General features: G+C 43.1%; 2 protein-coding genes and 1 long non-coding RNA gene across 3 annotated transcripts; all 3 read left to right on the top strand.

Annotated features, from left to right (window-relative positions):
• Positions 1-435: 435 nt before the first annotated feature.
• Positions 436-3,472, top strand: LOC106676210 (nuclear factor 7, ovary-like). Its single transcript, XM_076878852.1, has one exon. It carries the CDS (start codon positions 589-591, stop codon positions 2,014-2,016), a length of 1,428 nt encoding a protein of 475 aa, XP_076734967.1. The 5' UTR covers positions 436-588; the 3' UTR covers positions 2,017-3,472.
• Positions 3,473-16,039: 12,567 nt separating this feature from the next.
• Positions 16,040-18,124, top strand: LOC112429877 (nuclear factor 7, ovary). The gene is made up of 2 exons (XM_024800419.2): positions 16,040-16,168; positions 16,270-18,124. The coding sequence occupies exon 2, from the start codon at positions 16,287-16,289 to the stop codon at positions 17,673-17,675; it is 1,389 nt and encodes a 462-aa protein (XP_024656187.2). The 5' UTR covers positions 16,040-16,168; positions 16,270-16,286; the 3' UTR covers positions 17,676-18,124.
• A 2,635-nt stretch (positions 18,125-20,759) lies between these two features.
• LOC143416935 (uncharacterized) lies at positions 20,760-22,050 on the top strand. Its single transcript, XR_013097172.1, has 3 exons — positions 20,760-20,785; positions 21,615-21,760; positions 21,857-22,050. It is a non-coding gene; the product is annotated as an uncharacterized LOC143416935 (long non-coding RNA).
• The last annotated feature ends 323 nt before the right edge of the window (positions 22,051-22,373 follow it).

Genomic DNA, 22,373 nt, shown 5'->3' with positions numbered 1-22,373 from the left:
ATGACTTGGGTAGGGTTTTCCTGTTAGTGTCACCTGTCTATGAATGATACTTGATCTCAGTTTCCTGAAAATAGTGTAATTTGAATGCTAGCAAAAGGTATGCTCTTCCCAAGCATACTGATAGGGGAGCCTTGTTGTATGTACCGGTATGTAATGTCCCCGATCTAATAACACCAGGAATGCACAGAGGACACACACAAATTTGGATTCATAGTTATTATTTAGTTAAGACAAGAAAATACACCGCTGTTCAGGATGAAGCAACAGCATGTATGGGAGGAGGTGGATGAGACTCCGCCTCTGACCTTACACAAGTGCTGCGACAAACCAGGAAACAAGCTGTTCCTCTTTCTCAGTAAAGGGAGACACACAGACGATCAGTGAGTAGCTGTAGCTGCACGAGTGAGTGCAGCGACAGTGTAAAACTTCAACACTGCTGCTTCAAGCTGCTGACGCTCCACACACTGAATGTGAGTTTGAGCAAAAACACGACTCAAAGGAAGTTTCAGTGAAGGTGGTAGAGGAGGGAGGGGAGCCAGGACTGACTGTACTTCCTGTCTGCTGTTTTCAGCTTCACTCACAGACTCAATGGCTTCCAGATCAGAGGAGGATCTCTGCTGTCCGGTCTGTCGGGAGGTCTTCAGAGATCCTTTTATTCTGTCATGTAGCCACAGCTTCTGTAAAGACTGTCTGAAGAGACGGTGGAGAGAGAGACCAACACACGAGTGTCCAGTTTGTAAGGAAATATCAATGGATGATCCACCTTTAAACCGAGCTTTAAAGAACCTGTGTGAGTCGTTCTTACAGGAGAGAGATCAGAGAGCTTCAGAGGATCTCTGCAGTCTGCACTCTGAGAAACTCAAACTCTTCTGTCTGGACCATCAGCAGCCAGTGTGTCTCATCTGCAGAGACTCAGAAAATCACACCAACCACAGATTCAGACCCATCGATGAAGCTGCACAACAACACAAGAAGGAACTTCAGGAAACTCTGGAGCCCTTAAAGAAGAAGTTAAAGGTTTGTGAAGAAGTTCAAGTGAAGTTTGATCAAACAGCAGAACACATTAAGGTCCAGGTCCGACACACAGAGAGGCAGATTAAGGAGCAGTTTAAGAAGCTTCAGCAGTTTCTAGCAGAGGAAGAGGAGGCCAGGCTGGCTGCACTGAGGGAGGAAGAGGAGCAGAAGAGTGGGATGATGAAGGAGAAGATGGAGGCTCTGAGCAGAGAGATAGCAGCTCTTTCAGACACAGTCAGAGCCACAGAGGAGGAGCTGAGAGCTGAAGACGTCTCATTCCTGCACAACTACAAGGCTGCAGTGGAAAGAGTCCAGCGCTGCCCCCTGCTGGATGATCCACAGCTGCCCTCAGGAGCTCTGATAGACCAGGCCAAACACCTGGGCAACCTGACCTTCAACATCTGGAACAACATGAAGGACATGGTCTCCTACACTCCTCTCATTCTGGACCCAAACACTGCTCATCCAAACCTCATCCTGTCTGAAGATCTGACCAGTGTGAGAGGAGGAGAGAGGCAGCAGCTTCCTGATAATCCAGAGAGGATTGATTATTACATTTCTGTCCTGGGCTCTGAGGGCTTTAACTCAGGGACTCACAGCTGGGATGTCGAGGTTGGAAATAATACAAGCTGGATGCTTGGTGTGGTAGAAGAGTCTATTCAGAGGAAGGGAAACAAAGAGTTTGGATTTTGGGGTGTGATTTTCAGTTTAGGTAAATACTCAACACGCTCACCATCAGCTCCTGTTACTGCTCTCTCAGTTCAGAAGAAGCTCCAGAGGATCAGAGTGAATCTGGACTGGAACAGAGGAAAGCTGTCGTTCTCTGATCCTGATACTAACACACACATACACACATTCACACACACTTTCACTCACAGGATGTTTCCATTCATTCAAACTGGTGATGAAGTGAAGGTGTTGCCGGTGACGCTGACGGTGACGGTGTCAGTGTCAGCGGCACCGTTAGCAGATCAGGTCAGTTCAGGATGGGTTTTTTTCTAATGTGCTTTCCTGTCAGTGCTGCATGTAGCCAAAACCCCAAATATTTCAAAGATATTCTTTTTGTCCTTTTTAACATTGTGCTCTAAAGCTTCTGTGACTATAGCTTATTCAGTTCAAAATTTTAAGTTTATTCGCAATGCATGACAGCAGTAAGCTACAGCACAAATGGTTGTATAAAATCTGTTTTGGATTGTTTGTTATCTTATATGGGTACATGCTGTATTAATTATTTTTTTGTTCTCTTTGAGTTCCTTGGCCCCCGCTCCAGTCTTTCTGGGTTTGAGTGAAAGAGGAGGTTGAGCTGAACATGTCTTGCGATCACACAGGGGGGGATGGTGTTCTTCTTAAAAACACACACACACACACACACACACACACACACACACACACACACACACACACTTTTTTAATAGTTTGGACCTCTGTGTTTTTGGCTTATTGGTCCCTAATAGACTGCCAGACTACTAACATGTTCTAGCAATCTCATTCTGGACCCAAACACTGCTCATCCAAACCTCATCCTGTCTGAAGATCTGACCAGTGTGAGATATGGAGGAGAGAGGCAGCAGCTTCCTGATAATCCAGAGAGGTTTGATTATTACATCTCTGTCCTGGGCTCTGAGGGCTTTAACTCAGGGACTCACAGCTGGGATGTCGAAGTTGGAGACAGTACAGGGTGGGAACTGGGTGTGTTGGCAGAGTCTGTGGAGAGGAAAGGAAACATACAATCTGGATTATGGGAGATATTGTTTGATGGAAGTAAATACTACAAACACTCACCATCAGCTCCTTTCACTCCTCTCTCAGTAGAGAAGAAGTTCCAGAGGATCAGAGTGAATCTGGACTGGAACAGAGGAAAGCTGTCGTTCTCTGAACCTGATACTAACACACACATACACACCTTCACACACACTTTCACTCACAGGATGTTTCCATACATTCAAACTGATGATGAAGTGAAGGTGTGTCCGTTGAAGGTGTCAGTGTCAGTGCAGCAGATGAGTTGAGGATGATGATGTTTCTAATGTTGTTTCCTGTCAGTGAGTTGAAGCTGTTAAACTGCAGCTGTCCTCCTGCTGCCTCGTTGTTCCAAAGCTCTTTGTTTCTCTTTTAGTTTCACTGTTTCTTTCTGTTTCTGCTGTCCACCTTTTCACATGGAAAATCATTTCACTGTTTCTCACTGAATGACTCCCCAAACTAGATTTGAAATTCTATCAAGTTTCTAATCATTACAAGTGATTCATGTTTCTATTTGATGTGTAAATGGAGATGATTTAGTTTGCTGGGATATGGACTGACATGTGTTGAATGGGAGGAGCAGTTTGTTGTTGTCTTCTTGTCTGTTTATGACAACAATAAATATGTTGTTGAAACAATGATTCATGTTTAACTCCATATATGAAATGTTTCTGATCTTTGAATTCTGTTTGATTAAAGACTTTCTTCATGACACAAATGAGATTTCAGTGTATTAATAGAACTAAATAAGCTCAGAGTTGAAAGGCTGGAGTATTATGTAAAAATTATAAATTGTTCATCAAATTGCCCTGGGACAGACTGGCGACCTGTCCAGGGTGTACCCCGCCTCTCGCCCTATGACAGCTGGGATAGGCTCCAGCGCCCCCCACAAACCTGAAAAGGATAAGCGAAAGCGAATGGATGGATGGATGTTTATAAAATAAATAAAGCTGTGTGTTATTGTTTTAATATATACACGATGCAAATTTGCTCATAAATGGGTTGGCGTTTCATGTTTTCAGAGTCAAGAGCTTCATTCAATGTTAATGTTTGGATTTGAAATATTGCCGGTAGACATAGAGTGCAGAGGGTTTTTCAGCATGCTTACACATACACCAGTGATGGCTTTTTATACGTCTGTGGGTCACAGAGTCCAAACAAGATGTCCTGAACTGGGCCTTAGAATCAACTGAAGGATAACATTCGATAGTCAAGGCTACACAGGGTGTGTTTTTGTGTCCATGTTTCTCTTATTTCAGGAAAAGGAACAGGAACTGCCAAAGCAAATTAAATCTTTCTAAACCACAAATATTTCTTCTTAAATATTTGAACACAACAACAGTCAAATAGTGAAAAATAGGAAGTAAGCATGGTGCGACTGGAGTTGTGTGTGTTAAGACTGATTTCAGCAGGAATGGAGAGAGGGGAGAGTAGAGTGAACAGGTATTGTTTAGAAGGGTTCAGCAAATCTGAGCTGGCAGCAATCGCTTCAGAGTGTCAGGTCAGAACACTTGCAACTTTTCAGATGCAAGAGGAACAAACTGCCAGAGTCCAGGAATAAAGTTGTCATTCTTTATATTTCAAGAATGGCCCACACGTGGGCGAGAGTGTGGGGTGTGAGTGTGTGTGGTTTGGTCTTATGAATGCACACACTGTCGGTTGTGCGGCTGCCATTTGTCTCTGAACTGAAGCTGCATGTGTGCACATGAGCCAGCTTCAAACTTGGAAGTTTTGTGTCTGGATTAATGCAGGAAGATGTTAAATATTTGAAATACTGTATTTGTGTTTCTGATAATATCTGTGAATACTGGATTACTAAAGATCAGAAAGAACTGCGTTTTTCCACATTATTACTTCTGTTTTTATTTGCCAACTTCAGAAATTATTTTTGAGAATAATAAAAGAAATATTTGAAAAGAAAAAAATGTAAACAATCATGGATGGATAATATATGACAAGATTATATATATTATATTTGAGTAAAGGAAGCACTCAAAACGCGTGGCTATCCTAAATGGGCGTTTTTAAAGTCAGCAAAGAGGCACAGAAAAGAAGACCAGACACCAGCGAAGGAGGATAAGAAGGACAGACGCAACAACATTGTCATCCCCTATGTAGCCGGTGTATCAGAATAACTCAGGAGAGTTTTCTCCAAGCATGACATACCAGTGTATTTCAGACCCAGCAACACACTCAGACAGAAACTGGTTCACCCGAAAGACAAAATGCCAAAACACAAACTTAACAATGTGGTGTATGCTGTACAGTGCAGCGAGGAATGCTCAGACCTCTACATTGGAGAGACCAAGCAGCCACTTCACAAGCGCATGGCACAACACAGAAGAGCCACCTCCACAGGACAAGACTCAGCAGTCCATCTGCATCTTAAGGACAAAGGACACTCTTTCAAGGATGCCAATGTTCACATTTTGGACAGAGAGGACAGATGGTTTGAAAGAGGAGTGAAAGAAGCCATCTATGTCCACTGTGAGCGACCATCTTTGAACAGAGGCGGGGGTTTACGACACCAACTCTCTGCCATCTATAATCCAGTTTTGAGATCCCTTCCCAGACGCCTTAACGCCCACTCACATCCTGGGCAATCTGACCTCAGGAATTCGCATGATAAGGTGGGGCCAGGTTTCACACAATGAGCTCACCCGAAACTCTGGCTGATTGGGTCCCACACCCAATTTCACACCTTGGCTCAGGTGATTAGAGGATCATCAGGGGGTCCTTTTGTCCCTCTGTGGGGGGTTACTCCCACTAGGTTTATATCTGGGACTCTCCACCTTAGAACTGAAGAAGCTTTTCGGATGAGAGGTGAAACGTCTTCAAGCAACTTAAAGAAGTCCAGACGCTTTTCTTTGCAAGCTCCTTTGACCATCATTATTGTTACTATTATTATTATGACACAAAAGTGACATTACTAAAACATGTTATCAATACATAAAATAAAGAAATATCAATCACAATCCCCAACAGTGTCACCAGCAATGCACCTCCACACCATCACACCTCCTCCTCCATGCTTCACAGTGGGAACTTTGGTGTTAAGTGATGTGGTTAAAAAGTTTGAGTGCGCCTAACTTTTGTGATGGCGCGCCTAAGAAAAAAAGTTAGGTGTACCAGTGCAACCATGGAAAAACGTTAGTCTAGAGCTCTGCGTCTGCTTGTTGCTTTTTCTTAGTAGTGGTTTCTTAGCAGCTGTTTGACCATAAAGGCCTGATTCACAGTCTCCTCTGAACAATTGATGTAGAGATGTGTCTGCTACTGGAACTCTGTGTGCCATTTACCTGGGCTCTAATCAGAGGTGCTCTTACCTTGTGATTTCTGAGCCTGGTCACTTGGTTGAAATTATCCTCAGCAGCAGAGTTGACTCTTGGTCTTTCTTTCCTGGGGCGGTCCTCATGTGAGCCAGTTTTTGTGGTAGCACTTGGTAGCATGGTTTTTGTGACTGCATTTGGAGACACATTCAAAGTTTTAACAATATTCCGGACTGACTGACCTTCAGTTCTTAAAGTAATGGTGGACTGTAGTTTCTCTCTCGCTTGGGGCAGGGATAGCTCAATAGGTAGAGTAGCTGCCTCATGATTGGAAGGTTATGGGTACAACCCTACTGAACAGCTATCCTGAGGTACCCCTGAGCAAGGTACCATCCCTACACACTGCTCCCCGGGCGATGCATTGGTGGCTGCCCACTGCTTCACTAGGCGAATGGGTTAAATGCAGAGGAGCAATTTCCCTACGGGGACTATCACATACACATTATTATCTCTTTATTTAGCTGATTGGTTCTTGCCATAATATGAATCCTAAGACTTGTCAAATAGGCCTGTTAGCTGTGTACCAACCTGACTTCTGTGCAATACAACTCATGGTTCCAACCCCATTAAGAAGGCAAGAAATTCCACAAATAAAGCCTGACAAGGCCTACCTGTGTAGGGAAAACCATTTCAGGTGACTAGATCATGAAGGTCACTGAGACAAGGTGAAGGGGTTCAGGAATCTAAATATATATATATAACATATAACATCGACTAACAGGTGTGATGAGATGAGTGAGTGCACTTCCTGTCAGGAGAATAATGGTAGTTCAAGCCAGAATGATACACAGGATAAAGCTCAGACCTTTGTTAACCGTGTAGATTAAGTTTTGGCTGGAGGTGGAGACAACGCTCAGCAGCAGCTAGCTTCAAAGTAAAACAGGAAACTCACAAACTGTTTTACAAACACAAACTCAGGGACACGAACAGAACATGAGGGGGGAGAATACAGGTTGGAGTAATAAACCACTGAACACCAGAATCAAACCCTGAGAACTAATACAAAATCAGAAGAAACTAGAAAATAATAACAATAAACTCAAAGCAATGGGTCACTGACCCAGGACCATGACACATAGTGGGCAACAGAGCATTTACTTTCAGCTTCTCTGACCTTCACATACTGACCTGTTCACTATGATCATAACACCTCTATTCATTTATATTTTGTAGTGTTCATTATTCATTTTTGATTGTTTTTACTGCTTTAAAGAGAGTGCAATGTTTTACAACTTTAATGTAACACCATCCACTCATTTTGACGCTATGTGGCACCTAAAAGATGAAGGTAGCTGATGTCCACAGCTGTGCAAACACATGAGTGAGAATGAAAGAGACATAGGAGAGTTCACCTATAACATGAGGAGACATGTTACAGCAGAATGTGAGCACAGAAATGGATGATTCTGTCTTCCAGCAAGAATCAGAGGACATGCATGAGTGGACGGAACAACTTTTCCTAATCTATGACTAATGATTTGACCATTTCTGTATTTGATTTGATTTGATTTGATATTTTGGAAGGGTTGGGTTGGGACTGCTATCACTCAATGCCTCTAGATCAAAAAGTATATAATTCCCATTTAACATGTGTGTATGTGTGGCAACGCAAGGGAGTGATGATGAGAGGGTAAAAAGGGAAAGCAATCATGATGCACGCACACTAGGGTGGTGGTGTGGTGACTGCAAGCTCAAAAGCTTTACTGTTACAAGGAAAAACCTGAAAGCACCACCCATATTACTTACGGCTTGTATATTGTACATTTTATATATATATGTTTTTCCCTATGTTAATACTGTCCATATGTACATAGCGCTGCAGAAGTGTACCCCCAAGCATGTTTACACTGAGTAGGAGATGCTCTGTATCTCATTGTACAACTGTATAGTGACAATAAAGGCATTCTATTCTATTCTATTATATTCAGTCACACCCACTTTAGGCTTTCAGCTTTGAATAAGGGAAACAAAAGTTTTGAATATATCCAAAACATGAAGACAGTCGTCCTCTTCACCCTCTGTAGTTACTGTAGAAACACACTGGTGATATACAACAAAAGAATAAACCGAATCTCCAGTTTAAAGCAAACAAACTATCCAGTAGTGTGGATTGTGCTATAGAATTAAAAAATCAGTGCCTTCAAAACACATTAACAAATTAACATTAACAACATTATTTTTCAAGGGACCTTAAAACCCGAGCAATAAACAAAGATTAATGCTAACTAGTACCCATCACGTTATAGAGCTGGGCACTCCCTTAACCACACGCAAAGCAGAATAAACAAAGTGGAAAAAAAGGGAAGGGCAAAGCAGTAGCTCTTCTGTAACACAGCCCAGAGTAGCAGTAGTGGCTCCGCTGAAAGAAAATATATAAGTGCAAACCAGGTATCTAGAATGTGCAATAAATTGTGCAAAGTCCTGTTAAAACATTTACACTGACCATTTCCAGTCAGATGATGGGGGTGTGATTAGGCCTCACTGAAAGTAGAAACCTATATTTAATAGTCTTTTGTGCATTACTGCACGCTTTGGATAGAACTGTTCCCCCTTTGGAAGGCCATGACAGAAACTGTATCCCATGTACTAAACCCATAAATACTCATCAACCTATATTATCTCAGACCAGGGCCAACAGTTTGTATTCTCTGTATTTAAAGGAGCCGTCAGACAATGGAATTTCTAGAAAATAAAGACTTCGAAACATCATCCCTAAAACTACCCCACTTGAAAGAAAGGATGAACCATTGAGGTAAAGATTCTTTCATATGTTGTTCGGCTCAGAGATTATTAAATCTCCGTCAGGGCCGGCGTACAATCGCAGATTATGTAATAGAATTTCGGACCGCAGCTGCAGAGGCAGGCTTGGCCTTCAGGAAGTTTACCTCTGTTCACTGAATGAAGCTATGAAAGATCAAATGGCCTCACCTGACAAGCCAGCCACCTTTGAGGCGTTAGCCTCTCTCTCCCTTTGTATTGATAATTGTCTGAGGGAGAGAGAGGGAGAAAAGAGTTATAGTTGCCAACGTTCGCATGTGATTCACAAGCCCTGTCTTCTTCTCTCTGTGTCACTAATCATAAACCAGGTCACTCACTTATTTCAGGCGCTTGTTGATTCAGGCTGTGAACATAACCCCTTTCTTCATCATCTGTTCATGGTTCAGGGTTCTGGGGTGGCCGCTATTTATCATGACCTCCATCCAAGAGGTTTTCAATAACAGTAAAGCCCTGTCACTTCCACCATTCCACGACTGCACCATAAAACTCCTTCTCAGTGCCAGTCTACCCACCAGTCACCAGTACAATCTGTCAAAACTAGAATGAGTTGCCATGGAAAACTTCAATGGGTGCAGGGTTTGTTTTTGTAGGGGAAAAGGATGACTTGCATTGCCCCTGACTTCCAGGGCCTCAAAGAAAAAAAAAACATAAAAAAATACCCCCTTCCACTCATCAGCTCCGCATTTCAGCTGCACAATATTCACCAAACTCCACCTCTGAAACGCATACCATTCTGTTCATGGTGTGCCAGAAATAAGGTACAGACTCTGCATCCTGCGTGACTTTTGTAGCCTTTATTCCACACCTCACAGGCCATGGTCAAATATAATATTAGACTTTGTCACTGGTCACCCATTTCCTCTGGGAAAACAACCATGCTTACCTTCATAATCCCAGAAAAGCTCCCCACTGCTTCCTAAACCGCAAAAACACTGGTTGAACAGGTATTCAGGTTACATGGGATACCTATGGAAATAGTGTCAGACAAGAGACTACAGTTTGTTCCACAGGTCTGGAAGAGGTTTTGTACGGCCCTAGGGGTCTATTATCTCAGTTTGGGATATCTCCCTCAGGCTAATGGTCAGACTGAGCGCTTCAATCAGGAGCTAGAAGCCACGCTCTGCCGCATCACTACCCATATCAGTGCGCTGAATCTTAGCTTTGAATGTCCAGTATATTCTAATCAGTGCAATTTAAGCATTCACTGAACCTACAGTATCTACACCTGTGTGGCAAATGTGTGGTAAAGACACAGATAATGAAATTTAATTATTAATACAATATACATCAAACAAAAGCTGAAAATGATTCAGTTCAGTACTTTTCTCTGTATGCTCTGTGATTATAAAGGCCTTAAATTCTGTGATATATACTGTAAATAATTTTTAAATCAAATCAAATCAATTTTATTGTCACATCACATGTGCAGGTACATTGGTACAGCACATGTGAGTGAAATTCTCGTGTGCGAGCTTCACAAGCAACACAGTTGTGCAAAATACAATAACGTAAACAAGCAAAATACAAGAATGGCTAATCTGAAACTAATAAATATATGTACAATATATAATAGTATATGCATTTCTGGATGTGTATACTAAATGTTTTTCTACGTGTGTGTGTGTGTGTGTGTGTGTATACACATTTTTTACAAATTAAATAGAGTAAAAATAAAATAAAATATATAAAAATATACAGAGTTGAGACATGTGCAAAACAGTGGCATTACTGTACAGTGTGTAGTGCATAATGTTGAAGTTCCAGTAGTGAAGCTGAGGTGTCTTTGAAGTGTTCAGCAGTCTGATGGCCTGATGGAAAAAGCTGTCTCTCAGTCTGCTGGTACGGGACCGGATGCTGCAGAACCTCCTTCCTGATGGAAGTAGTCTGAACAGTTTATGGCTGGGGTGACTGGAGTCCTTGATGATCCTCCCCGCTTTCCTCAGGCACCGCTTCCTGTAGATGTCTTGGAGGGAGGGAAGCTCACCTCCAATTATCCGTTCAGAGCACCGCACTACTCGCTGGAGAGCTTTGCGGTTGTAGGCGGTGCTGTTGCCATACCAGGTGGTGATGCATCCAGTGAGGATGCTCTCAATGGCACAGTGATAGAAGGTCCTGAGGATGCAGGGGCTCATGCCGAATCTTTTCAGTCTCCTGAGAAAGAAGAGGCGCTGCTGCGCCTTCTTCACTGTTTTGTTTGTGTGTACTGACCACATAAGATCCTCAGCCAGATGTACTCCAAGGAACCGGAAGCTGCTCACTCTCTCCACAGCAGCGCCGTTGATGGTGATGGGGGTGTGTACTTCTCTGCACCTCCGGAAGTCCACTATCAACTCCTTTGTCTTTGCGACGTTGAGGGTGAGATGGTTGTCTTGACACCAGTGGGTCAGGGCGCTGACCTCCTCCCTGTAAGCCGTCTCATCACCGTTGGTGATAAGACCCACCACTGTAGTGTCGTCCGCAAACTTCACAATGAAGTTGGAGTTGTTAGTGGCTGTGCAGTCGTAGGTGTAGAGTGAGTACAGGAGAGGGCTCAGTACACACCCCTGTGGTGCACCAGTGTTCAGTGTGATGGGGGATGAGGTGATGCTGCCCAGTCTGACCACTTGGCATCTGTCAGACAGGAAGCTAAGGATCCAGCTGCAGAGGGAGCTGCTCAGTCCTAGATCCTGCAGTTTCCTGTCCAGCTTCGAGAGAACGATGGTATTGAATCCTGAGCTGTAATCTACAAACAGCATTCTCACATACGTGTCTCTCTTCTCCAGGTGTGACCTCTGTCACACCTGGAGAAGAGAGACACACCTTTTACAGAGGTCTTAAAGTACTTAAATCACTGCTGATAGTCTGGTTGTTTATATTTTCACGTTTTTGTGTCTGTAGGGCTGTTTGATGACGATTTGGACTCCTCTGGGAGATGAGGACACACCCACATCTGTTCCATACTGCAGCCATGGATGGTGTTACAGGTCAGAGTCAGCTTTGGGCCATCAGATGCACACACTAGAAAACCAGCACCTGGACTTCATGCAGGAGAGAAAGCCTAATCCAGCAACTAATCCAGAAGTTAATCCCTGAGCAAACAGGAAAGGGAAATGGATTTTGAAATGCAGTTTATTTTTTTGCCTGTCCCATTTGGTTCTTTAGCCGTCAGAATTGTTGTCTGAAGACCAACAAGGATACCCAATGGATTTACTTTGCCAAATGGATCATCGTGGCATTGCCGTATTGGTCCATTTGATCGACCTTTGTTTTTATTATTTATTATATTTTATTTTCAGATGTTACAGACGGGACAGACATGAGTGAGGGATAGGAAAGGGAGAGAGAAAGAGGAAGGAAAAGAAAAACAGAAGGGGAGAGGGACAGTGAGAAAGGGAAAAAAAAATAAAAATCTCCTGGATCACCTGTTGAGAGAAGAAGAATAGAAAACAAGCAAAAAAAACCAAAGCAACATACTAAACACAACACCATCGCATTAATCTAGCTAAGTGTAAATAGCAGTAAATACTAAATATTCAATGTTGTTGTGCAGCACGCAGGACAGAAAGCGCACAATGTGCTTTGAAGTAGCAGCCAAGAAAGGTGTAATTTAAGTCTACGAACAGTGAACACCCGTGTGCATACCTGTGTGGATCAGCGCGCTTGTATTCAAATGGTTTCCACATGTAATGGTCTGCAAGAGGATGTAGCGAGCCATAGCCCCGTCCCCCAGGGCATGAAGCAGGCATGGAGGAGATCCAGGCCCCAGACATCCAGAGGCCGCAGAGTGCGAGAGCCCAAGGAGGACCACCGGAGGGGCATCCGTGCTACCCTCATGGGAAGGGCTGAGGATCCCCAGACGAGGCGTCACCCAGTAGCCACCGAGCAGAAGCTAGAGGGGGCTGCACCGGCGTGCCCGCCGGCTCTGCCGGCAGCCAGCTGTGCCAGAGTGAACCGAGCCGCAGGCCCAGAGGCCAGAGGCCCGAGGGCCCCCCGCACCCCGGAGGAGGCCTGACCGAGCAACAGGCGCCAGGCCCCGCCAGGTAGCCACCGGGAGTGAGCTGGTACATACCTGAGCGCCCAGCCCCGGACACCAAGAACCACCAATGCACCGACCCCTGAGGGCATCAGTCACCGGCAGGGAGTGTGGTGAGGGGAGATAGGCCTTGGAGGGCCTGGGAGTTCCCAGAGAGGTGGAGTCTAAGACCCGACCTGACATATAGACACAGACAAACAGACCAACGTAAGGACTGACATAAATGGACATGTACACATAATCACACTCCCCAAACATACTCTATACCCCGGGTCCAGGTACCCTCGCCCCCAGAGGGGGAAACAGAACCCAGAGATGTTACCCTTCCCCCCGGGGTGGAGGCAAGCAGACCGTCCCAGGCTCCGCAGCAGCAGGGAGGCCAATCGGACAGCTAACATCTCCTCCCAGCCCCCCCGCCCCGATGGCTAGCAGAGAACGGGGGTGTGTGAAGACCCCATACCTCCCTCCTCCCGCTCATGTGTAGTGTTGCTGCGTGTTGTTCTAAAGTGCATTTAAAACAAGGGAGAGCATGGTGCTGCTGCCAGAGAGCAGCAGGTGTTAGCACGGCCCCTCCCGAGAACCCTCAATGTCTACATGGATTTAAAATTGAGAGGTGGGCACCAGCGCCAGAGGTAGGTTTGAGTACACAGACCGTCCACTGGACACCATTAACGTGCCCACCCTCAAGGCCCTATATATATGTGTGTGTTATGAGAGTGTAAGTAATGTGGATGTCTAAGTTGTGAGATAAAATTGAGGCACAGGTGGCCAGAAGGGGACAGAGGGGGAGGGGGGGGGAATGTCTCCCCTGCACCCTTGTGACACACCCGCACCCCAAGGCCCTACCTCTGTGGGTGAGTGTGGTGGAGCGGGAAGAGGGAGGTAGCCGGGGATGGGGAGGAAAAGAAGGGAGGGGAGGATGCCCCTCCCTAGGGCCAGCTCCCCCGCTGACCCCAGTAGGCACCCCCGTCATCTGGTACCCACCAAGGCAAGGGAGCCCAGGTCCATCCAGAAATGCAGTTTATTTAAGTGCAATTCAAAAATGAATTTACAAATGCAGAATTTATTCTACAATTCATTATTTAAGCACAGAAATCTTTATTTCAATGCGTGTGGCTCTTGTGGTCCTCCATATGACTCAGCAGGTGGGGGTAAACGCAGTTTCTGAGTTTGACTTCGCCTAAGGAATGCAGAAATGGCTCCGCTATGCTCCGGATGGGGGGGCAGGATGCCCGATATCCAGCCCAATCCTGGAGTAAACTAAAAACAATGAGTTGTAAATAAGTCATTTAACAAAAAACGTCTTCATAGGATAATATTTTTTTCTTGATGCAAAAATGTCTATTGTTATTTTGTTAATTACATATGTAACGGATGTAAAGGAGGTATTTGTGATTTAGCACAGGTGTTATTCTAGAAGGGAAACCCTCCTCAAAAACGTACGGAGCAGTGGGGCCGCCAAGGGAATGCACTGAATTAAAAACTGTATAATTAAAATATAATTTATTATACAAACAGTTAAAAATGCAAAAGAAATTAAAACAACCCTGGCTAAGGGGTAACACAATAAAAATCCATAAAACGCAACATTAAAAGTCCAGTGGCATCGATATAAAAGTCACAAAGAACTAAAAAATCCAGCGAAGTGGTGTAAAAGGGAAACCCAGCGGAGTCCTCCCTTTCTCCAGCGTTCCGCGTCCCGGTACGCTGGAGAAAGGGAGGAAGCGGCAGTCACTATTCTTTTCAGGCAGTATTCAGTCGTAAGAAGGGGATAAGTCGAAGACTTACCCCAGGTGGGCAGAGCTCTCAACTCCGCCCGCCGCTTCTTTAAAACTGCAAATCGGCACCAGCTGTCTCGCCGCCTCTGCTCTCCCGCAGTGCACAAGCTGGGCTCTTGCTGCTACTGCCGTCCGCCTGTTCGCTCCGCGTCCCTAGTCGCTGGTGTTGTATCGTCCTCCTGAATGCCAAGCTCCAACCCTTGGGCTTGCAGGCGCCGCCGCCTGACACCACTCACTCCTGCCCGTCTCTCAAGCCTCCCCTCAAGCCTCTGTGGTCTTCCAGGCCCTCTTATTGGCCCCCGGGACCTCCCAGGTGTGATCAGGTTTATAATCAGGTAGGGGCGGAGTCTTTCCAGGACAAGTCACCAATAAATACCATAAAAACATGCAGTAAAACTCATACAAATAAACCATTGTACAATATTAAAATATTAAAAAGGTAAAACACAGCAAACATAGTAAAAAACCTGGATAACTTGTCCCTTTCTACCCCGTGACATATAATGACTTGATGCTTAATGTTATAGGGATATTATAATGAACATGGTAAGCTGAAAGACAATGTCTAACATATACGGTAATCCTGTTTTTAGATGATACACAAATGTCTTTTACGCAGTTTAAAGTATTGATTGATTAATTTGCAGTGGTTTAGTATTGAATGAAATACCTATTAAGTCCTCTTTATTTTTAATCATGATGTAATTATAATTTTAATCTTAACCATTGGTGCAAATGTTGTGGAAAATAAACACTAGAATTCAGGATTTTTTTCATTATTAAGTGAGGGTGCCAAAGTGATGTAAAATCGATGTCAAATTTGAAGATTATTCTGATATCCAACTCTAACATTGTTTCAATATTAATTGAGGATGTAGAAGTGATGTAAAATGAATGTCAGATTTCAATGTTAATTGAACGGAATTGCCTGATATTGATTTAACATCATGTCAATGTCTTTTTGCTATCTGCACTCTGCTTTCACACTCACATTTTTGGAGATAAAATATCTTTTAGGAGCAGGCCTACGCCTCCAAACACTATCTACACAAAGATATCTGTATATGATCCCCCAGTTATACAAGCTGTTTGTTCTCTTTTTCCTGCCCCACCCTTCTTCCGCTTTTGAATCCTTTCACTTCTTCACTTCTTATTAGTACATCGAGATCTACCAGGCCCCCCACCAGTCCCCTCCAAGGCTTTTCCCAAGTCGTAGCTCAGTTCATGTCTAAGAGATTCACTTTTGTCTGCTAAAATTGTTGTCAAACCTAAAATGAGGATGTGGGCCGAGCTAGGTGAAATAAGTGGAAATTTAATGAAGCTCCGCCTTCTCACGTCACTCACCTGAGAGAAATGAGAAAACAGGCTGTTCCTCTTTCTCAGTACAGAGAGACGCACAGACGATCAGACTGAGCTCAGACCAAACTAGCAGCTTCCTCTGAGTGAGTCCAGCTACAGGAGAGAAAAGTGGAAAACTCCAACACTGCTGCTTCAAGCTGCTGACGCTCCACACACTGAATGTGAGTTTGAGCAAAAACACGGCTCAAAGGAATTTTCAGTGAAGGTGGTAGAGGAGGGAGGGGAGCCAGGACTGACTGTACTGCCTCTCTCCTGTTTTCAGCTTCACTCACAGACTCAATGGCTTCCAGATCAGAGGAGGATCTCTGCTGTCCGGTCTGTCAGCAGGTCTTCAGAGATCCTGTTATTCTGTCATGTAGCCACAGCTTCTGTAAAGACTGTCTGAAGAGATGGTGGAGAAAAAAACAGATATGTGAGTGTCCAGTTTGTAAGAACATATCTTCAAAGGATGATCCACCTTTAAACCAAGCTTTAAAGAACCTGTGTGAGTCGTTCCTGCAGGAGAGAGATCAGAGAGCTTCAGAGGCTCTCTGCAGTCTGCACTCTGAGAAACTCAAACTCTTCTGTCTGGACCATCAGCAGCCAGTGTGTGTCGTCTGCAGAGACTCAGAAAAACACACCAATCACAGATTCAGACCCATCGATGAAGTTGCACAACAACACAAGAAGAAACTTCAGGAAACTCTGGAGCCCTTAAATAAGAAGTTAAAGGTTTGTGAAGAAGTTCAAGTAAAGTTTTATCAAACAGCAGAACACATTAAGGTCCAGGCCCGACACACAGAGAGGCAGATTAAGGAGCAGTTTAAGAAGCTTCACCAGTTTCTAGCAGATGAAGAGGAGGCCAGGCTGGCTGCACTAAGGGAGGAAGAGGAGCAGAAGAGTGGGATGATGAAGGAGAAGATGGAGGCTCTGAGCAGAGAGATAGCAGCTCTTTCAGACACAGTCAGAGCCACAGAGGAGGAGCTGAGAGCTGAAGATGTCTCATTCCTGCACAACTACAAGGCTGCAGTGGAAAGAGTCCAGCGCTGCCCCCTGCTGGATGATCCACAGCTGCCCTCAGGAGCTCTGATAGACCAGGCCAAACACCTGGGCAACCTGACCTTCAACATCTGGAACAACATGAAGGACATGGTCTCCTACACTCCTCTCATTCTGGACCCAAACACTGCTCATCCACAACTCATCCTGTCTGAAGATCTGACCAGTGTGAGAGGAGGCGAGAGGCAGCAGCTTCCTGATAATCCAGATAGGTTTGATTTGTTCTGCTCTGTCCTGGGCTCTGAGGGCTTTAACTCAGGGACTCACAGCTGGTATGTTGAAGTTGGAGACAGTACACGGTGGTTACTGGGTGTGTTAGCAGAGTCTGTGGAGAGGAAAGGAAACATACAATCTGGATTATGGGAGATATTGTTTGATGGTAGTAAATACTACAAACACTCACCATCAGCTCCTCTCACTGCTCTCTCAGTTCAGAAGAAGTTCCAGAGGATCAGAGTGAATCTGGACTGGAACAGAGGAAAGCTGTCGTTCTCTGATCCTGATACTAACACACACATACACACCTTCACACACACTTTCACTCACAGGATGTTTCCATACATTGAAACTGATGGTAAAGTGAAGGTGTGTCCGTTGAAGGTGTCAGTGTCAGTGCAGCAGATGAGTTGAGGATGATGATGTTTCTAATGTTGTTTCCTGTCAGTGAGTTGACGCTGTTAAACTGCAGCTGTCCTCCTGCTGCCTCGTTGTTCCAAAGCTCTTTGTTTCTCTTTTAGTTTCACTGTTTCTTTCTGTTTCTGCTGTCCACCTTTTCATATGGAAAATCATTTCACTGTTTCTCACTGAATTACTCCCCAAACTAGATTTGAAATTCTATCAAGTTTCTAATCATTACAAGTGATTCATGTTTCTATTTGATGTGTAAATGGAGATGATTTAGTTTGCTGGGATATGGACTGACATGTGTTGAATGGGAGGAGCAGTTTGTTGTTGTCTTCTTGTCTGTTTATGACAACAATAAATATGTTGTTGAAACAATGATTCATGTTTAACTCCATATATGAAATGTTTCTGATCTTTGAATTCTGTTTGATTAAAGACTTTCTTCATGACACAAATGATGTTTTCAGTGTATTAATAGAACTAAATAAGCTCAGAGTTGAAAGGCTGGAGTATTATGTAAAAATTATAAATTGTTCATCAAATTGCCCGGCGAGAGACTGGCGACCTGTCCAGGGTGTACCCCGCCTCTCGCCCTATGACAGCTGGGATAAGCTCCAGCGCCCCCCACAACCCTGAAAAGGATAAGCGAAAGCGAATGGATGGATGGCTGTTTATAAAATAAATAAAGCTGTGTGTTATTGTTTTAATATATACACGATGCAAATTTGCTCATAAATGGGTTGGCGCTTCATGTTTTCAGAGTCAAGAGCTTCATTCAGTGTTAATGTTTGGATTTGAAATATTGCCGGTAGACATAGAGTGCAGAGGGTTTTTCAGCACGCTTACACATACACCAGTGATGGCTTTTTATACGTCTCTGGGTCACAGAGTCCAAACAAGATGTCCTGAACTGGGCCTTAGAATCAACTGAAGGATAACATTCGATAGTCAAGGCTACACAGAGTGTGTTTTTGTGTCCATGTTTCTCTTATTTCAGGAAAAGGAACAGGAACTGCCAAAGCAAATTAAATCTTTCTAAACCACAAATATTTCTTCTTAAATATTTGAACACAACAACAGTCAAATAGTGAAAAATAGGAAGTAAGCATGGTGCGACTGGAGTCGTGTGTGTCAAGACTGATTTCAGCAGGAATGGAGAGAGGGGAGAGTAGAGTGAACAGGTATTGTTTAGAAGGGTTCAGCAAATCTGAGCTGGCAGCAATCGCTTCAGAGTGTCAGATCAGAACACTTGCAACTTTTCAGATGCAAGAGGAACAAACTGCCAGAGTCCAGGAATAAAGTTGTCATTCTTTATATTTCAAGAATGGCCCACACGTGGGCGAGAGTGTGGGGTGTGAGTGTGTGTGGTTTGGTCTTATGAACGCACACACTGTCGGTTGTGCGGCTGCCATTTGTCTCTGAACTGAAGCTGCATGTGTGCACATGAGCCAGCTTCAAACTTGGCAGTTTTGTGTCTGGATTAATGCAGGAAGATGTTAAATATTTGAAATACTGTATTTGTGTTTCTGATAATATCTGTGAATACTGGATTACTAAAAATCAGAAAGAACTGCGTTTTTCCACATTATTACTTCTGGGGTTTTTTTTCCACTTTCAGAAATTATTTTTGAGAATAATTCAATTAAATTCAATTGTATTTATATAGCGCCAAATCACAACAAAAGTCGCCTCAAGGCGCTTCAAAGATACAGAGAAAAACCCAACAAACATATGACCCCCTATGAGCAAGCACTTTGGCGACAGTGGGAAGGAAAAACTCCCTTTTAACAGGAAGAAACCTCCAGCAGAACCAGGCTCAGGGAGGGGCGGGGCCATCTGCTGCGACCGGTTGGGGTGAGAGAAGGAAGACAGGATAAAAGACATGCTGTGGAAGAGAGACAGAGGTTAATAACAGATATGATTCAATGCAGAGAGGTCTATTAACACATAGTGAGTGAGAAAGGTGACTGGAAAGGAAAAACTCAATGCATCATGGGAATCCCCCGGCAGCCTACGTCTATTGCAGCATAACTAAGGGAGGATTCAGGGTCACCTGGTCCAGCCCTAACTATATGCTTTAGCAAAAAGGAAAGTTTTAAGCCTAATCTTAAAAGTAGAGATAGTGTCTGTCTCCCGAATCCAAACTGGAAGCTGGTTCCACAGAAGAGGGGCCTGAAAACTGAAGGCTCTCCCTCCCATTCTACTTTTAAATACTCTAGGAGCAACAAGTAGGCCTGCAGAGCGAGAGCGAAGTGCTCTAATAGGGTGATATGGTACTACAAGGTCATTAAGATAAGATGGGGCCTGATTATTTAAGACCTTGTATGTGAGGAGCAGAATTTTGAATTCAATTCTGGATTTAACAGGAAGCCAATGAAGGGAAGCCAAAACAGGAGAAATCTTCTTAAAAACATTATTTTTCAAGGGAACTTATAAACAAAGATTAATGCTAACTAGTACCCATCACATTATACACTCTAAAAAGTAATTCATCAGGCCTTTTACCACCACTTGATTAAATCCATGGCTGCAACATAAAAATTCTAATTTATTGATTAAAAATTTCAAATTTTCAAATTCAAATTCAAATTTTATTTGTCACACACACACAACCATACACAGTATGACATGGGGGTGAAATGCTTGTAGCTGTACAATGCCCGACCATTAAATGACAGAAGAAAAGTTTTACAATATTTACAATTTACTACAAAAATTTACAAATTAACTTAGGAATTTGAAGTAAAGAATGTGCAAATAGCAGAAGAGGTTATAAAGATAAGGATTATAAATTATAGGAATATTTGGATTATAGGAATTAAGGATTAAGATAGACCTTCTAAGTTGCAAACTTTATTTTTTTGGGTTGTGTTGAAATAATAATGTTGGTAATTACATTAAATTAATTTTATATGTAATTTGAAATTAAATCCCAATGTTAGTGGGTTCAAAATAAAATCCAAGTTGTAATTACTTAAAGAAATTGAATAGATAACTTATTTTTTTTCCACTGTAACTTCTGATTTCAAATTCCCTCCCCTACCGACTTAACTAGCCCGGGCAAATTCACACATGTTGGGTTGCAAGGTGCAAGCTTTTGTAAAAGACATTTCAAGGTAAGTAACATTTCATTAACAAATAACAGTTCTACCAAAGCAAAGCATTTGTGCTGGACACCTGTAGTGGATTTGTGTATGATGTGATGCTCATACAGATAAGGAAATACTTTGCACTACCACATGTAGCTAATGCTAGCCATTCTAAACTTTAGCACAGCAGAGGATAAGACTTATAAAGTTTCATTTGACAAAAGTCTTCAGCTAGAGAGTGCAACTGTGGCTAGGAAAAGCGTGGTTAAAGTTTTGCTACACAGTGCAATCTAATTTCGATCTTAAGCTGATTTTGTTTTTCTTTTTACCAAAATTAGAAGCCTTAAACTGTGAATAGTTTTGTCAGAGGGATAACCTAGAGGCTTCTTTTTTCCAGCACTCATGTCACATCTTTTTTGTTTTGTTTTTTTTGTTTTTTAAAAAAAATCAGATTGTGTGAAATATTGTTAATGTCATTCCAATAGCATTATGCTGGCATAGGCTATGTGAATCTACTTAATATTAAGACTTTATGTAAGCAGTTAGTATAGTGTGATAATCTAGGGTCATTAGTGCTTTGTTAATTTGGGACACATTTTTTACAAAATGGGCTGGGAGTGAACAATGTGTAAATTCAAAACCTCTGCAAAAACAGGGTTGCTAAAACATTAGAGATTACACCACGGTTATGGTGGGGAAGTCTCCCTTGTCTTCACCAAGATTGTTTTTGTTCCCTCAAAACTTGGGGTAGCCTTAGATCACTTCTATCCTCTTTAAATAATGTATTACAGCATTCATTAATGCAGTATAGCTAATAGTCTGCAAGGTTTAATTCTTCTGTTTGTGTGGTCTACAGATAAAGGAGGAGTTCAAGAGAATAACCACTGTAAGCCTTGAATGGCTACACTTGACCATTGCACCCCAAAACTGATGGATGTCATTTTATCAAGGGGAGGAGCTAAGGGAGTGAGAATCAGGCAGATCAAGGACATGCTTCTTGAGGTAGGACAACTATTTAGACTTTGGGTAGCTTTGAAATGCACTTTGTTGTCAGTCACCCATGTATTTTATACTCATACTTTATTTTTTCTTAAATAGCACAATACAATTGAAACACGCAGAGAAGTAGCCATCTGCTGCCTTATCACTTTCCTTGGAGAGAAGGACGAGGACCTTTTCATGGAGTTTGGTGTAAGTAATTCAGCATTGTGTGTGTGTGTGTGTGTGTGTGTGTGTGTGTGTGTGTGTGTGTGTGTGTGTGTGTGTGTGTGTGTGTGTGTGTGTTCCATTGATCATCTGAATTCATTAAGATTCAGTAAGTATAAAAGTCTAATCTATAATTCACTAACCTATTTTTTAAAATTTGCTTTACAAGGACACCGAAGAACTTAAGCCAGGTGATGAAAACTGCCATCATCAGTGACCGGTACACCCCTGGATCTATCCATAAGGCTGCAACCATTGTGGTGGAGGAAACAAAAATCATGGAGGGCCAGAATTTCCCAAGGTGCTGTGTTTTGCTCATGGGCATAATATATGCTCTCAATCTGAGCGAATGCAAGGATCTCAAATATACTTTTGAAGTTGTTCAGAAGCTGTTCCTTGACCTTGATGG

This window comes from Maylandia zebra, linkage group LG3 (assembly GCF_041146795.1).
Source record: "Maylandia zebra isolate NMK-2024a linkage group LG3, Mzebra_GT3a, whole genome shotgun sequence".
NCBI classification, from domain to species: Eukaryota; Metazoa; Chordata; class Actinopteri; order Cichliformes; family Cichlidae; genus Maylandia; species Maylandia zebra.
Note: the sequence above shows the minus strand (reverse complement) of the source record. Positions and strands in the feature narration are given on the sequence as shown.

What these genes read in the sequence shown, in the direction of transcription:
- LOC106676210 (XM_076878852.1), top strand. Translation starts at nt 589, where the DNA reads ATGGCTTCCAGATCAGAGGAGGATCTCTGCTGTCCGGTCTGTCGGGAG.
- LOC112429877 (XM_024800419.2), top strand. Translation starts at nt 16,287, where the DNA reads ATGGCTTCCAGATCAGAGGAGGATCTCTGCTGTCCGGTCTGTCAGCAG.